The sequence below is a fragment of the Calonectris borealis genome, chromosome 16 (assembly GCF_964195595.1).
Source record: "Calonectris borealis chromosome 16, bCalBor7.hap1.2, whole genome shotgun sequence".
NCBI classification, from domain to species: domain Eukaryota; kingdom Metazoa; phylum Chordata; class Aves; order Procellariiformes; family Procellariidae; genus Calonectris; species Calonectris borealis.
The window spans coordinates 17,145,642-17,162,751 of NC_134327.1; the positions used below are offsets into that span (position 1 = coordinate 17,145,642).

Here is a 17,110-nt window from a genome sequence, read left to right on the forward strand (position 1 = left end):
ACTGTATAATTTACAAAAAAAGTAAAACATGAGTTAGAAAAAAAATCTTGCTTTTGTTTTTGCTGCCACTTCGCACCGCCGTGGCCCTCCCTCTCCAGCCCCCCAGCAGCGGCTCCGGCGTGTCTCCTCGCATGGGGACGGGCTTGCGAGGCTGATGCTGATGCCAGTCACATCCTCGCCCTGAGGAGAGGCAGGTCTCACCATCTGGAAAATGGCTTGTCCAGCTTGCGAAGCCTGGTGGGCCCTTGCTGTTTGCAGATGGGCTTTCCGGGGGTGATGCTGGTTCAAGGAAGCCTCGCTCCATCGGTCTTTCAGCTGCAGGTTGCCTTCGCAGCTGGCTGGCCGTGGACGTAGTGCCATTTGCTAGCACAGTGGTTAGCGGCTCCACTCCTACTTCACATTTTGTGGGGGTTTTTTTCTTTCAGGGTTTTTTTTTTTGGCAGGCTTTTCCTTGCTTTCAGCTCCCTGTTGTAGCGTTACTTTTAAAGATCAGCCTCCCTGAGCGAGTTTGTTTTGTGCGATCATGGATGGCAGGGCTGACTTGTGTCAAAACACTTACACCTTGGGGGAGAGGAGCCTGGCTGCGGGACCCGGCCGGGGCTCCTTCGCTCCCCGCGGCACGGCGGGCTGCCTGCCGCCCGGGTGCTTGGGCTGATGTGTGTAGTTTTGTCAGAAGATGCTTGCTCAAAAAAACCTCTTCCTTCGGGGTCAGTCTCAACAGAAAGGTGGGGGGGTTCTCGGCTCTCCGGCCGGAGCACTAGTGCCTCCCCGCAGAGCTGCAGGTGCCCTGGCCCTCCCGGGGGCTCGCGAGAGGGCAGCGGGGGTCTCTTGCAGACCCACGGCCCCAAGAGATGGAGCCAGGCTTGCTGCAACCTCTGCACAGCTCTGGGATCAGTTTTAACTGCTCTGCTTTTAATAAAGCAGTCCTTTTGTTGCAGGTATACGGCTCATATTCTCTGTGCTTATCAATGTCTTACAAATCTCTGGAATCTCCATCTGATCTCTGAACACAGCTCAAACAATGCCCCCAGGATATTAATGTTTGTACAGCCGCCCTTAATTCCCGTGGCCCATTTCACTTTTCTTATTGAGCCAGTGAAGAGGAGAAGTTTAGATGATAAACAACATTAATGGACTGTTTGCGCTTTTTTTCTCCAAATTGACTCTTTCATTAGAAATACGCCTCTCGTCTGTGCTGCTGCGGCTCCAGAAAAGTAGGTTCTTCTTCTAGGGCTAATGAAAGTTTCTGAGGGCAGATTGTCCATCTTAAATAGGCAGTGGCCTTTAATTACTTATGCAGATGCTGAGAAGTTTGCTACCAAGCAAAGGGACTGCTAAGCAGCTTTGCACACATTCTGCTCCCCCCGTTGTAGCAGGCTGCAGCGGTGCGGGGAGCTCTACCAGCACCCCGACATTATTTCTTGGTGAACCAATTTCATTCCCCGAGGAAAAGGAAAAGGCTCATCCCACCCAGTGCTCGTGTACTTGCGATCTGCCTAGTCTGCTGTCGTAAGGCATTGTCAACCTTCCCCGTCCCTGGAGCTGCTCCTGCTCCTCCCTCTGTCCTTTCCTTCGAGCACCAACAGCCGGGAGAGGAGATGGGAGCCCCTCCTGGGGTCCGGGCGCTGATGCGGGGCATCCTGGGGCAGTGGCCGCGTGGTGCGGGCACCGCAGCACCTGGGGACTTCTCAAAGCGGACATTTGGGAAGCAGTTGGCCGCTTTATGAGTGACTGTTTCTTCTCTTCCTCTCCCCAAGCTGATGACCAAGCACCCTGCCAAGCGACTGGGATGTGGCCCAGAAGGGGAGCGGGACATCAAGGAGCACGCGTTCTTCCGCTACATCGACTGGGATAAGCTGGAGCGCAAGGAGATCCAGCCTCCCTTCAAGCCAAAGGCTGTAAGTGTGGCTGCGTTAAGCGTGTTTCTCCCCTCCCGCCCTCCCACGCGCCGGTTCTCTCTTGCACAGTCTCTCCCGCTCGTGCTCGTGGGTGCAGAGGCACAGACGCACGTGCAGGCGCTGCTCGTCCTGCCCGCAGCGTGGAGGTGCCATTTCTCTGTCTGCTCTGTCCGACCTGGCGTGTGTCAAACTGTGAAAGGATAACTCTCGGACACCTTGTCTCGCTCTGACTTGCAGGGGTAGAAACACCGCGCGTTTAGCTCACCGATTTAATTGCTGTGCAATACTGTCTGTTTGTTATCCCAGGGGTCAGTCTTTCTGTTGGTTTTTTCCCTCCCTCCTTCTTAAGCTGAACAGGTCTCTCTTTTTTTTAATCTAAACTTTATTTCAACATCTAGCTCAGCACCACAGTCTGTCTGAATTGGCAGTGGAGCTGTATTTCACTCAACAGTTTCTCTCCAAGGTAAAGCGGTGGAAGGCTGGAGCCTGGCTCGCGTGCGGGCGCTGACGTGGGTGGAGAGGAGCTCTGCAGCGAGGAGAACCTGGCTGCTGTCTCTCGTCTCTGCCTTGCTTTAAGATGGGCTCTACTAGCGAGAGAGATGCTGCGTGTGCTGGGAGCGCGAGGCTGTAGGGGGAGATAAGCTGCCAGCAGTGAAACTGAGGTGGAGGCATGAGTAATCTGAAAGCTATTTGTCAAAAAAGACGGTGCTACTTGACGGCTCCTTGGTCCAGCCGTCTTTGCAGTGACATCTGTCCGAGTAATGCCTGTGCCAGTGCAGGGCGCAGCCTGAGCCACAAAGCGGGTTTCGTTGCCTGCTGCCTACGGGGTTCCTGGGGAAGCAGCGCGAGGGCACGAGCCTGCGAGCTGCGGTGCTCGGGCTTCTCTGTATGACCCCGAGCACGCTGGTTTGCTGCGTCTCTCTGCCCTTGCCAAGGAAGGATGCACAGGCAGCAGTGACCACATAGACTCGGGGACAGGGACATCTCTCCCTGGATTTCTCTATTTCTCTTTGTCACTGTTGGGACTGGCAGGGTCACAGCTACGTCTGAGTCTCTCCGCGGTGGTCCAGGTCCTCAAGGCATGGGCTTATTCCTATGTTTCCACCTCCTGCATGCCTGTTGGCTGCTGTGCCCTGGCTGGGCACTGGTGTTTTACAGAAAACTGTGAATCCAAAGTTAAATCTGATTTACATGGCTGATATGGACTGATATCTATGCTTAGCGATCAAGGTGGGAACATTGCGTGCTCTCTTAATCCGTCGTCCTGGATCACAACTCAGAGTCCAGAGATGCTTCATGTATTTAGCTGAGCCTTCCCCTGCCCCACTGCCCTTAACAACCTTGGACACTTCTGCTTTTCCTCTGCTTTACAGTAAACCTGTTCTTTTGAAGAGATCCCTTCAGCGCTTGGAGAAACTCTGCTTTCAGGGAAAACACGGAGTGGGAGTCCGTTTGGTGTAGGGCGCTCGGCTCCTTTAGCTCTCCTCCCTCTAAATGCCTCTCTGCTCTAGCAGCCTTCTCCCTTCTACAGCTTCTTGCCCAACTGATCAAATATGAATAAACCGCCCATTAGCTGGGCCTGGCAGGCGCCTCGCAGCCTCCTCTCCCTGCCGGCATGCAGTGTTGATGGGGGAGGTCTGCTCCTGGCCCCCGGTCTGCCAGCGATGCCCTGCGGGCCACGTATTTTAATTTCAGACAAATGTTTTTACAAAGCGTAACTCTTGTGCAGCGATGCCTTTGCAGGAAGCTATGCGGGGTACTGTCCTCGGAGCCTTTCGCTGCCACGGCTGAGGGCTGCTTCTGTGCAGCGCAGTCTTGGGCTGCCCTCTGCATCAGCAAAGAGAAAAACGTCCCGTTCTCCTTACCTGTCTCAGAAATGTGGAGACCCAGGTTGCTGGTAAGCAGCACCGAGGTCTGAATTGCTGCCTGCTTTCCTCTCCCTCGGAAGGAGTGGCATCTTCAAGCCGTTAGACCGTGTAGGAAAGGCGTTACTGGGAAGTAATGGTATATATGATATTAAAGTGTAGTAGTGCAAAAGTGTGGGGGGCTGTTTGTACACACCGTGATTTGTTGGCTTAGGGTGGGATCCGACCTTTGTGCCAAGGATGCAGAGACGAGGCGGGTGGTCCGTGAGCTCCCGCCATGGGGGGACGCTGCTCCGCACCCGGAGCCCGTCGGGAGGGCTGAGCAGGCACCGGGGGTCTTATTCTGCAGGAGCCCCTTTCTCCTGAAATCCGTAACTCCTGCTGTTTCTCACCTCTGTGTTCATTTGCTGATGAAGCGGTTGCTGCGTCCTCCTCTACATCTGCCCTTTCTTCCTGAGCAGATCCCCAGTGACGCTCTTTGCCACGGGTTGTGGCATAGCGTTATTCTCTGGTGTTTTACAGTTAAAAACAATTGAATTCTGTCAAAAGTGCTTTCTTACTGTTTTAAAATGTGCAATTTTTGCCCTGCTTTAAATGTGTTATTTCTTTGAAAATCCTTTTGACGCTGGACCTTGGAGGGGGGACAGTAAGCTGCCGTCTGTCGCGTCTCACCTAACGGCTGGTGCTGGGGAAAATTCACCATTTGATAGGACAGGAAGATTAATAGAAAGGTAGGCGCAGTTGATTTAGGATTTAGGTGGGATTAAGACAACTCAGGTACCTGCTGATAGCTGATATTTCAACAGCAGTGCATCTGTGCTGGAAAATGCTGCTCCTTTCATGCCAGCTGTGAGCACAGATCAGAGCAGCGCAGAAATGAAAATCTGGGTTTGGGCACCTTCACAATGTACTTGGGTGGGTCAGAGGAAAGACGTTCCTTACTGCTTCTGGCCTTCAGCCGTTCATGCAGGGCCTGCTGGAGCAGAGGATTTGTGCTCGCCTGGCTCTTTACCTTGGCTTAAGTCTATTTTTTTTAATTTTTTTTTGTTTTTTTTTTAATTAGCTTCTATAAAGATAAGGTTACAGAGGTTGTCTGCAAGCCAAAGTTTCAAAATATGGAATAATACGCAGATGCGGGCTTGGCGTCTGCCCACAAATGCCCACAGCCTTCCTGTGCGCCAGCACCGCGTAGTGCCTGAGCGCTCCAGCCCCGTGAACACAACTCGGGGGGGCAGAGCCCGGTCCAAATTGTCTTTAGCATCATGTCAACAAATTCTGCTTATCAGAAGGTATCATTAATTCATGTTTGCTCATTGCTGAAGTAGCACAAAACTCCTCTTGCGTATGTGAGTGCTGTGGCCAGGCGGGTGCAGGAGGGGAAGCGGAGGCACCGGGGAAGGTCCCAATCCGGAGCAGCGGGGTGGGCGGCTCATGTGCTGCCTCCGCACCTCTCCCCCTGGGCTGGTCCCCTCTCCGCAGCCGGTCTCCGCAGAAGCATCTTTGCTAATTATCTCTTCTGCAGCACGCACATTTTTTTTGCACGTTTCTATGATTTTGTACCATCTCTGCAGGTACTGAGCGTGGGTGCGAGTGAGGGCTCCCCTTGCCTCCCCAGCCTCCGCTTGCCGGGAGGGGTTCACATCACTGCCCAGAAACCTGCATCATTTTACACCAACGGGAAAATAGACACTGCAGCCCTCTCCTGGCTTGGGTGTTACGTACCCGGAGCTGAAAATAAATTCCCAAGAGCTCATGTGTTGCTTCGTGCTTTGTGCTTGATTAACCTTTATCACAGAGACGGTAACGAGACAGATCAGGGTCTGGGTTGTCTTTGGTGTGCAGAAACTCGGCGGTTTTGACATGGGGCTGTGCTTGACTGCTCCGTGGTTTGGCTTGTGCATAACAATTCCTTTTGTGGGTCTGCATTTACCCTGGGAAGTGTATTTACACTTGCCTGCTTTCTCTGTCTCTCATTGAGATAATTACTGTTTTTGGTATCTAATTATTCCTTTACTTTACATAAAGCCTAGTGATTTGAAAAGTCTCCTCATTTTGAAAGCATTGAAATCACACAGCAGAGCACAGGATTACTCACAACAGGACAGTGGTTTAAAAAAATTGCTTTTAATCTAATAATTTTTAATGGCATAAATTAGTTTTCCTCTAACTGCATTGAATTAATTAATATTGAAATGCCATTTATAGACCCGGATTTGTAAAAGCTCCGGTTCCCCTGCATGTGCATTTTTGTAGCCCTATTTTCAGCCTTTACAAGGTGAGTTCAGATGTTTGCATTAGTAATTTCCTAATTAGATGAGATTTAAGGATTGAGGGGGCCAACAGTGGGCAGGAGCATGCCGTGGGGAGGCGGCCAAATGTGTTGAAGTAAAACGTCTCCTCTCGTAATCGAGACAAGATTTGCTCTGGTAGCCTCAGGGTCCTGTAAAGGCTTTCTCTGAGCTTCCCCCCTGATTATTCAGCCAATATTTTCAGTATATTGGGCAGAAACTTGGCTTTGTTCATAGGGAAGAGATGAAAGCCGGGGTCCTACATCAGAAAACCCTCGCAGCGATTGCTCCCAGCCTTTGCCTGCAGCAAGGATGAACGCGCGCTGGAGCATCCTGAGCTGGGGTCTGGGATCATTAGCCAGACACTTACGGACGAAAAGCACCATCGTTCCCCCTGACCAGCGCAAAGGGGCCCTTGGCGTGGCCCCAGGTTCACGCTGTGACCCAAATTCCCCCAAACATGATGCATCTATTGCCAGAAGTGTCTGAGAGCCCTGATCCTCCCTCGGGTGGCAAGGAGCCAGGTTTCTAACCCGGAGCAGCACCCCGAAGGTCAGACTTGCCCAGGAGATGCCTGCGAGGCCAGTGGGATCGTGGCTGTACCACTGGTTTGGGCCAAAAAACTGGGAAATGGAGGGCATGTTCAGCCCACTGCTTCTCCTCGGCGCTGGGAGCGAGGGCTGTGTCGCAGCAGGAGAACAGCCATCCTTGGCTTTCATGATCTTTGATCGCATCTCGGGGATCAATGGAAAATATTTTATTATGCCTTTTGTCTCTATTTGAAATCAAGCTAGAAACTGATAAAATAAAAAGGCTATCTTCTAAGCTGACAGTTTTATTTCTGCAGCTTGAAAAAAAGGTCATTCTGTGCTGGCTATAAATATTAGACAGGACACATCGGGGATTTATGTAAGATAAATTCCCACCCTCCCCCTTTCTCCATTCCGGATGGAGTGATGCCTGTACATTAATATAGTGCTAAAATGAGGCAGATTTTTCACAACGTGGCTTTAGATTAATGTACGAATTCATACAGCTTGTCTCCTGTCCCTTAAAGAGGAACTCGATTTCGGAAGCTTTAAAGATGGTGCTCCTGCAGATAGCGATTGTTTGCCGTCTGGAGCGGCGTGGATCCTTCTTGCTCTCTCTTATCACGCGCCTGGGCCAGACCTTGCCTCTGAAGCTCCAGCAGTGTGGGGCCACCGGAATGAAACCTGCCGCCTTCCCAAGAGCCACGTGGCCGCCTGTGGCATCGTGGGGGTGGCTCGGGACGTGGCGTGCAGCACAGCACCGGTGCGTGCTCACAGCCTTTAGACCTCGGCTTTGGGCTTGGAGCTGGCTTCTATAAACCCAAAGACAATTTCCAGCCTTAACAGACATATTTTATCCATGTGAAAGCTCCCAAGGGGGGGATATGCTGTTTGGTTTGCTGACCAGGCCAAGTTCTTACGCATCTGAACAGAAAGTCCACAGGAATAAAAGCAAACTTCACAAAGCTGGACATGAAATACTACGGATAGATGCAACTGTTAAAATTTTTCCATCCACATGTTCTTGCCTTATTGCATTACAGTGAGAATTATTGCTTGCCAATATACATATTAAAAATATATTTGTACCTTCTATCCCAATAACTGCAAACATTTCACAAGGATTAGTTTTTAAATCTTGATTTTTTGTTTGATTTTTTTTTCTTTTTTAAGGCAGCACATTTCTTTATAGCAAAAAGAAGGCTAGTGCTGTCAGAGATTTCACATGAACTGCCTTGCATGTCTCCACCAAGATCTCATGAAGCTAATAGGCAATGACAGCTATATTTTCAAAGCACTGTAAACCTTTCACTGTATGTTGGGAGTTGATAAAATCTGCAGGTGAGCGGCTTATTAGTAGGTAAACGCTGCTATGTTGTGTGTTACTGTACTGATAACCTTAAGCACTGCAGACTCTCCCAGTAATCTTGCTCATAGTTTGTTCTGCCTCGGTGCCGAGCGGGAAGACTAGTGACAACCTGGCCTAGAAAAGCCCGTCTGTTTTGTGGCTTTAGCTTCCAGGCTTTGTGGAACTGGCAACTTCAATTTGGGGAAATTATTTTCTGTTTTGATGTTGATCTGATGGCTGATGCTGACCTGTCAAACATCTCAAACATGCTTCTGCAAGACTCTAGAGCTGTACTTGATTGCGTGGTCTGGAGCAGCGACCAGCTCTTCCCAAAGAACTGGAGCTGTGACTGCTCTTGTTGAAATTCCTTATGGTGGGAATTGTCAGCTCGTCAGCAGATAACCTCGCTGTTGGTTTCTGGACGTCTGTGAGCCTCGCCGCTGTCGTGCTGCTCTAGAGGGGGTATCTGTCAGCCTTTGAGCCCTCTGGTGCGAGCAGCCCCGGGAGCGCTTCCCCCAGGGAGGCTCTCGGGGCTTGCGCTGCCCTCGCCCCCGCGCCGGGCAGGGCTGGGGTGCTGCCTCCCAGCTGCTCCCGGCCTCAGCAGAGACAACGGGCTGGGATCAGACACGAGCTGCCGAGGGGAGCGCGGGCGCAGCTGGAGTAACCGAGAGAGGAGGGTAACCAGAAGGTCCCTCTTTGGCCACTTCTTCACGTGACGCTGAGCCTCCACCTGCCCAGGAGAGGGGCACATCCCCATTAGTTTGCACCCGCCTGCTGCTCTCAGGAATAAGGTGCTCGGAGAGAAGAAAAGATGCGGAGAATTGCCTCGGGATGGGGCCCGTACAGCAGTCAGGGATTGGCAAGGTACAAGAACTTGGGCTTTTTATAAAGAGCAGCTAACGAGCCTTGTGTCTGCCAGTCTGCGCGCTGTGCTTGTGTCTTCATTCTCCATCTCCTTACTGGGTTTCTGTTGTTAATTTGTCCTGGGCTCTATGTTTTCTGGTGCAGGGACCCTTACTCTTTCTTTGGAGAGGTCATTTTCCATTTGGGTCTCTCTGCTTGAAATCAGGGATTTCCAAAAAGTTGTTCCTGGAGGGCCACGATGTGGACAGCATCGTGCTGGGACCGTGGCCGAGGGCAGCTGGGGCAGGTTCTCCCCCACCAACGCAATGCTCTTCATAGGCTGCATGAAAAGGCTTCTCAGGCTCATTTTGGGAAGCCCGCATCTTCAGTACCCTCCTGGTGAACTGGTTTGCACTGTGTTTGCATGTTTGGTTTGGGGGGATTTTGTTTGTCTTTGTTTGGATTTCTTTTCATTTCTGTTTTTTTTTTTTTTGCCTAACTCCTCCCCTGGGCAGCACCAAGTCATTTTTGCATCCAAATACTTGAGAAAGAGCAAACCAGATTGCAGCCTACCACACCAAGAGCAGCATCGGCTCTTCCCTGGGCTCAGAGGCAGGAGCTGGCTTTACCGTGGCTGGTGCTGCCGCGCGTGACCACGGCAGCCCAGCAGAGATGCGGGAGGGAAAAGGTGCCCCGAGGTCTCTGAGTAAGTTTGAGTGCTGAGTTAGAAACCGTGCTGAGCTCATGGTCACGGACAGGAGATGCATTTGGGAGCAGAAGCTTACCAAATCCCGACTAGAAATGCGCTGTAGGTTAAGAGGTGGCCTTACGAAAGACGAGAGGTACAGCAGTGTGGAAGGATGGGCTCAGAGGCTGGGTGGGCTGGCGTTCAGCGCGGCTGTAGCTAGAGTTAAATCAACTCAAACGTTACCCATTGAACTTCTTTAGAGACTTGGCCATAACAAGTGTCTCACTTGGCGCTGTAAGAACATGTAAGAGCTGCCAAAGGAACATGCCGTTGGATGTTCACAGTCTTCCCTGAAACCTTTGTGGCAGAGAAAGGAACTGGGAAATGTTGAAGTTTACATGTATTGTCTTTAATATTTCATTATATTTAGTCTGATGTTTATTAAAAATGTAAATCTGTTTCCTTAGCAAATGAAAATTAAATGCCAGGAAAAATTGTCCCAGCACTTGAAGTGCATCTTCTCTATGGAAGGAGAGAACGAAGGGACTGCGAGCTGCTGGCTTCTGCATCTCTTCTGAGAAAACAGGGCCAGGGCAGCATCGGTTGTGTGACGGCCCCGATAGGAGGGAGAGTTCGCCAACCGTCAGAGCAAAGTCACTAGCTCAGTTCGTAGGGATGTGACATGCGTGTGATAGGTGGTAATTGGGCACAATTTGTAGCTGCTGCAGTGACCCGGTATCCACCTGTTATTAGCTATTGCTATTATTATTATATTAAATCATGACTTGCAGCACGGGGAGTTACAGGACCCTTGTTTTGATTGCTAAGAAAATTAAATAAGGCATTTGGCATGTCTCCCTGCTCCCGACCTCCCCCTTTCGCTGCAGAGGCTGCAGCGCAGCCAGCCGGATCCTCAGCTGCTGCCCGGGGCTCCCGCTCCGCAGCAGCCCGCCGGCGATGGGTGCTGACCGACCCCCGATGAGGGTCCGGCGCGCTCGGGTGCTTTCCAGGCCCCGTGTTTTCCTGCCCCGCAGTGCCGTGCCAGCCAGGGCGGACTCCAGAGCTTTTGGTTTCTTCTCTCGTCTGGCTTTGCCGGCTGCAGAGAGCTCGCCAGTGCCCTTGGACCCCTGCCCCGCCTGAAGCAGGGGTTGTCATTAGCTGCCTTCAGGGGCAAGAGAGAAAAACGTTGCTGTGAGCAGGGTTTAGGGATAGCCGGCCTTGCCGAGTGGCAGTGGAGAGCTGCAGGGACGCTGCGCGGCAGGAAGCTGGTGGCCAGGAGCGCGCCGGTGCCCCAGCTCCCACCCGCCTCAGCCGAGCGGCACCCCGTGCCCCGGCAGGGACCGTCAGGAAGGGCGGGCAGCCCTGGGGATTCCCAGGCACAACTGCCTGCATTAGGCATTTGGCCAGCACAGTTTACAAGAGCTCTGCGGAAGGCGAGAAGCCCTGTCCTTGGGCAGGAGCAAGGAGAATCCTCTAAGCAGTCCAGGCATGACGGAAACTTCCCGCTCCTGGGGAAGGAGCGATGGCCGAGCGGGTGAAGCGGCAGGGGTCTTTCGGAAGAAGCTGCCATGTGCGTGGCGTAGCCAGAGAGAAGGTACGGTGCTGCGTGTAGGCAGGGAATGACAGCAAGTAATTGCACTCCCATCTCATTCCTCTCCTGCAATTACTTGCCATGGTGCAGCCGGAGGGTTTTGCCGGTCTCTGGCTGTGCCATGAGATAACATCGCCTTGCGACTAACAAAGCTCATACGTATTTTGCACCTTTTTCTTTTCTGCCATTGCTGCACCGAGAGCGCGCGGCGCGCGGCGAGGCTGGGCGGGTGGCTGCAGCCGCACCCCGCACGCTTCTTTCTCCACCCACCATACGTTCTTTTCTTCCCCTCTCATAGTGTGGACGCAATGCTGAAAACTTCGACCGGTTTTTCACTCGCCATCCACCCGTCTTAACACCTCCTGACCAGGAAGTCATCAGGAACATTGACCAGTCAGAATTCGAAGGATTTTCCTTTGTTAACTCTGAGTTTTTTAAACCTGAAGCCAAGAGCTAAGCAGCTGTGTAGATCTCATTCCTGCATCTCTGTCATCCAGTCCCAACTGCTGTTGTGGTGACGTATTCCATTGCAAAACTTGCATTCATGGTTTTTCTTAGTACTGCTACTAGAGTGACCATATTTTAAAGCTAGAAGTGTCTTCACATGGGGCGTGCCTGAAGGGTGGGTGATGTGCACTAGCGCTGCAAGTGTGCTTTTGTGACACTTTATTTGTAGAAAACGAAAACTGTTCATTGGCTAACGGAGGTAAAATGGAGAGGTGTAGGCCATGACAATTAGGAGAAATCTCCTCAGCACGTGCTTTGATGCCTGCTCTTCCCTTTTCCTAGTCTTTTAATATAATCATGAAAAACTAATATTTAGCCTTCTCAGCCTTAGCGGCAAGTAAGTATTTTTAACGCAACCTTTCCCCGGTGTGAACGCGCAGCGCGGGTGCTGCTGGCTGAGCCTCTCGGCTCCTCCCAAAACCGAGCAGCTCTCCGGAGAGCTGAAATGCCGATTCTGGCTTCTTTTGTAGTTCTGCCCTGCTGTTTGTTGAAACCACCGCAGCACCCCTTGCTGCCGTAGGCTCGTACGTATGCGGATTTGGGCAGGCACGGTTCTCTGCGCTGGGTCTTCAGCAGCCGTGATAAATTATTAGGGAAGCCAGGTCTGCTGTTTGCAAAGATTTCTCCTGATTGTGCAGTTTCTAAGTGGCATTTTTTAATGAAAAGAAACATACGCAGTTGTAAGCGGGAAATTTGAAAGATCTGTTGCAGATGTTTTCGAATCCATGGTCGCCCTAGTAAATACCACACAACATCGGTTCTCATAGCAAAACTTTTTCTTTTTTTCAAATGCCAAAGCAATTGATTGAGTTTGTTACCTGCGCTTTAAATGTGTCAAAAAATGGTATTAACACAAATGGGATGCTATTTAACTTTGAACAGTATTGTGAATTCTGATATGAAGCTTGTAAAGAAACTTGTTTCAACTAATAGTCCTACTTTTAAAAAATGCCGCTAGATATTTAAATGGCCTAAGTTTTGTTTCTGGTATCAAAGCAAAAGTTTAAGGAAGGATGAATTTCTCTTGAAACAATAACAATCATGCAGCTTCCTTTTATACTATTCTGCAGATGTTCGTGGGCTGTCACTGTATCAATCTTTAAGTTGTAATGTGCCAATTTTTTTTTTCCAATACTGATTATAAAATAAAAAGTGAGAAATAATGTCAAAGAAACCTGCATGTGTTTGGCAATAATCAGTTTCTACAGTTCTGGGCTCAGAGACGCCAGGGGCGCCGAGAGTCGGGGCTGCACCGTGCCGAGGGCTGGAAGCTGCCCCGGCCGCTCGGGGATGCCGGCGCGGGGGCACGGCGGATCCCCAGCACTGCCTGGGGGAGCAGCGCAGGCAGCAGCGCAGGCAGCAGCCCACATCACAACGCAGCCTCCTGCACCGCCGGTGGAGCCGTGGCCCGTTCGTCCTCTGCAGCGTTTGTCCCCAAACCGAGGTGCGACGTACTGGAAGCATCTTCCAAGCGGAGAGGAAACGCCTGCGTGTCCTCTGCACCAGCCCGTGCTGCGCAGCGCCTGGCCCTGCTCGCTCGTGCCGCTCAAACGTGGAGAGGGAAAGGAGTTTCTCTCGGATGTCCCCTGGAGGAGGGATGATTCGGGGCGTCAGGACGGCCCTCGCGCGGGGCGCTGCCGAGGCGAGCAGAGCTCTGCCGCTCGGGGATTTCTTTGAATGCCTTGAACAGGGACAACTGCAGTATGCGCTTCGGATTTCTGGAGACTGCAGAGGCAAGGCTCTCGGCGAAGCAGCGCCGTGTGTCGGTGACTCATCGCCCTCCCGTGCGCTCTCAGAGGAGCGGTTGTTAAAAGCAATTGGCAGTTTCAGCTAAAGAGGGATTACAGGTTCCTGTTAGCCTCCCTTCTCCTGAGCGCTTGCAGAATTTCCCTTCTGTCTTTGGAAATCCGCTTCTGCTGAATTGCTGCGGTTCTCAACTCTGCAGGACTGTTCTGAAAGGCACCGGACGGCAGCACGCCGGCACCGGCAGGAGCTGCTCCCCATCTTCCTCCGCCCGTGCAGCCCCGGAGCTCTGCCGCGGGGAAGGGGCTCGGAGGCGGCGGCGGTGGTCGGGGAGGATTCCCATCCCCTCTGGTCCAGGCACAAAAGCTGCTCTGGGCCAGACGTGCCCTGCAGGCACGCTGCCCTGGGCATGCGGGCGCCCGGGGTGCCTCTGCCACGCCGTCCCTCCCGTGCTCCTCGTTACCTCCCGGAGCCAATTAGCCCTTTGCTGGAGGCATTTTCAGCCTTGAATTTCCCCTGCCTTCCCCTCTCTCTGTTTACCAGATCCACATAGCCGTTCTCTACCTGCTCCCAGGCTATTCATCATCTTTGACAGAGACCAAATTGCCACCAATTTCAGACAAAACTCAAGGTAAGAAATCAGCAAACCCCTCTCCGCTGCGCCCTGGGCCCTCCTGGGCTGCGCTTTCCTCCGAGCCCCTGCAGGAGGCGGGGGGGAGCTGCCGGAGGCTGCTGAGCAGGGCGAGGTGGGCTGCCCCGAGCCCCCGCCCCGAGCCCCCGCAGCCTTTGCCAGAGTTTTCTGCCGCCGAAAAGCAGCGAGAGGTTTTGCTCACTCGAGGGCTCCCAGGCCGAGCGCTCGCCCTCTCTGGTGCCATCAGCAGAGGCCACTCCGAAGGGCTGGGGACCGCGGTGGCAATTTGCATCAGTGGCAAACGTGGACATTTCATTCCCCTTTGCAGCTTCCCACAGCATTCCTGCTCGGGAGAAGCTCCTGGCTCGGTAGGACAGTGTTGGCTTGGCAGACGTTGGTTCGGGTGGATGTGGCCTTCAGGAACCATTTGGTCGGCTCAGCGTCCCGCCGGGAGCAGGGCAGGAGCCTGGTGCCACCGTCAGCTCCTTCCTTCTGCACGTGCTGCGGCTGCAAGAGAGAGCCCTGTGCAACCGCTTTGAACCAGCCTCTGCAGCGAAGGGCAGTGCCTCTGCTCCACGCCAGCTCTCGTCCTAGCGGGGACGCTGCCTTCCATCGAGGTGGGCTTACACTTGCATTTCAACTGCTCCACCCTTTGCCTGGCAGAACTCTGCACCTGAAGTCGGCTCCTTCACCCCGTCTGCCCTTCCCCCCTCCTGCTCTGTGCCCCCAAATCCGCCTCTTCTTCCTTCTCTGTGTTGGGGAGAGGAGCCCTGCAGGGACTGTGCCGCTCCCGAGTGTCACTTGTCCAAAAGCGAAGGCAGAGACCCAGCTCCTGCTGGGGACAGGCTGGGACCCGCAGGCAACGGCAGGTCGGGACGCCGGTGCCCCGAGCACCGCTGCGTGCTCAAAGCCTCGCTGGCTTGGCAGCATGGCCACGTCCTGGCTCTTCTCCTGGCTTTTCTCTCTTCGTTCCTTGAGCTCCAGCCCCGTTTTTCTTCCCACCTCATCTCCTCTCAGCCGCCCTTGGCTCTCTTCGCTCTCTGGTCTTCCCCCCGCAAGGCTGAAGCCGTCCCGACGGGATGCCTCCTGCGGCCAGTGGAGTCTCCGGGCGGCCACCGAGGTCCTGGCCCACTGCTGGCGTCGGGGCTCATCTCCGGAGCTCGACCCGGCTGCGGTTGTGATGCGGTGCTCCTGGCACGGCAGGGGGAGGGCAGGGAGGACCTGGCTCCTGGCCGCATTCTGGCCATGCTCCTGCTTGAGGCGTGAAGGTGCCGATGGCTCTGGCCCTGCGTCCCTGGGCAGCGGCAACCGCTGGGACGAGAGGCGCTGCAGAGAGGACACAACGTGTCGCCCGCCGGGTGCTTCATCAGTGCAGCGCAGTGGGGAGGGAGCGGGGCGGGGGCGCAGGCCGGCCAGCGTGGTCCCTGCTGCGCCGGCGGCACCCGCGGCGGGGGATGGAGCGGCAGCGGTGTGAGCGCGGCGGGGCCCCCCGCAGTTACCCCTCAAAGGCAGAGTCTGAAAAAAAGAAAGACCGTTTTGCAGGTTTCTGCAAGGCACCAAATTAGTGACGGGGTCCTGCCAGTGTCACTAGGGGAAGGTCACCTCCAGCACGGAGTCAGGGCACGGGGGTGGCTGCGCCTGCCCGGGGAAATGAAAAAGCGGTGGAAAGCGCGCTGCTCTCCGGGCAGGCGTCTGGCCCCGGGTGATGTGCGGGTCTCCCACCCGTCACCCCCGGCAGCACCCCAGCCCCGCACCCTGCGCGCAGCCTTTGCAGGCCGTTAGGAATGCGGGAGAGAGCTGCGAATGACTGCGCGCCCGTCTCGTTTAAGCTCCTGCATAGAGACGCAGAAGAAGAGATGCGAAAGTCCTTTGTCCCTGCCTGCTTTGATAACGAGACGAAGCAGAGCAGGTTCCCAGCCGCGGGCTGCCCGGCTGCTCACGCCGCTGCTGCGCTGCAGGGAGCAGGTCGTCCCTTCACGGGCTTTCTTTGCTGATGACGGATCCTGGGTGCTTATATTGTATCTTCAGTGCTCCAGTTTGCCATTCAGCCAAGGCACCGTAACCTCCCGCAGCCAGAATATACCTTAATCGGGCAATCTCTGACACGCACCCACTTATAAAAATGGCCCGAGCGTTCCCCACCGAAGGGCTCTGCAGTGCCAATAGTGGGTTACCAGCGCTAATCATGACAATAACTTTTTTGTTTTCCGTTTTTGGCTTGGATGTAGCTGCAAAGTTGTTCTTCTTCTGAAATTAAAATGATAAAAGGTTGCATATGTGGAATTTTCATTCTTTGAGGTTTTGAACTACTGTATATTTTCTATATACAACCCTGGAGCAAATCACATCCTCAAATCAATAAAACACTGTGTCAGTCAATACTATATCATAGCATAATTTAAAAAAATCAAGCTTAAAGTAAAAGGAGCTCCTACAGCTGATTATTTTGTGCAAATTTGAAATCGTATTGAATGTTTACTTCCATTTTGAGGCATGTTGCTTCCTCCAGGCTCCTTCCTCCTGCATACTGTGAATCTCTGTCTGCAGTGACGGTTTTGCATGCTGAGAAACTGCTCCGTTCCTCTCTCCCGCAGCAGCCAGGAGAGGAGGGATGCTCGGCCCGGGAGCGCTGCAGCCCTCCCCGACGCCCCGTGCTCTCGTGTCCCTTTACTGTCTGGTTGTGTGTTTCAAGCGCGTTGAACTGCTGTTCTTCTGTTCTTGCCCGTGGTGTGGGGTTGCTTCTATTGCACAGGGGCTGCCGCTGCCTGTCTGGGTGTGCGTTCCTCATCGGCGGTGGCTTTAGAAACTGGTGCGGGGATCTCGAGTGCTGGGCACGAAGCCCGGGGACAGCACCGCTCCCCTGGGGACAGCCCAGCTCTCCCGGCTGAGCGCCCTTGGGTGCTGCCACCGCTCGCTCGCTCGCGCTCCCCCCTTTGCCGCATTTAACTCTGTGCTTTCCGTTTAACAGAAAGACAAACGAGACACTTCCAACTTCGACAAAGAGTTCACCCGGCAGCCGGTGGAGCTCACGCCCACGGACAAACTCTTCATCATGAACTTGGACCAGAACGAGTTTGCTGGATTCTCCTACACTAACCCCGAGTTTGTCATTAACGTGTAGTCGCGGCGCGGCCGCCGCGCGCCCTCTCCTCGCAGTCCGACACTCCAGATCGCCTTG

The 17,110-nt window shown here is 53.5% G+C and overlaps 1 protein-coding gene across 3 annotated transcripts in view; it reads left to right on the top strand.

Moving 5' to 3' along the window:
- The window catches only part of PRKCB (protein kinase C beta), a 131,602-nt gene extending 114,492 nt beyond the window's left edge, over positions 1-17,110 (top strand). For 2 of the 3 annotated variants that reach the window (XM_075165591.1, XM_075165590.1), the window contains 2 exons: positions 1,758-1,898; positions 11,350-12,725. In XM_075165591.1, coding sequence (XP_075021692.1) covers positions 1,758-1,898; positions 11,350-11,508 — 300 coding nt within the window. In that variant the 3' untranslated portion in view covers positions 11,509-12,725. Of the gene's footprint in view, positions 1-1,757; positions 1,899-11,349; positions 12,726-16,900 lie in introns of those variants that run through there. The other variant, XM_075165592.1, reaches the window with a different exon arrangement.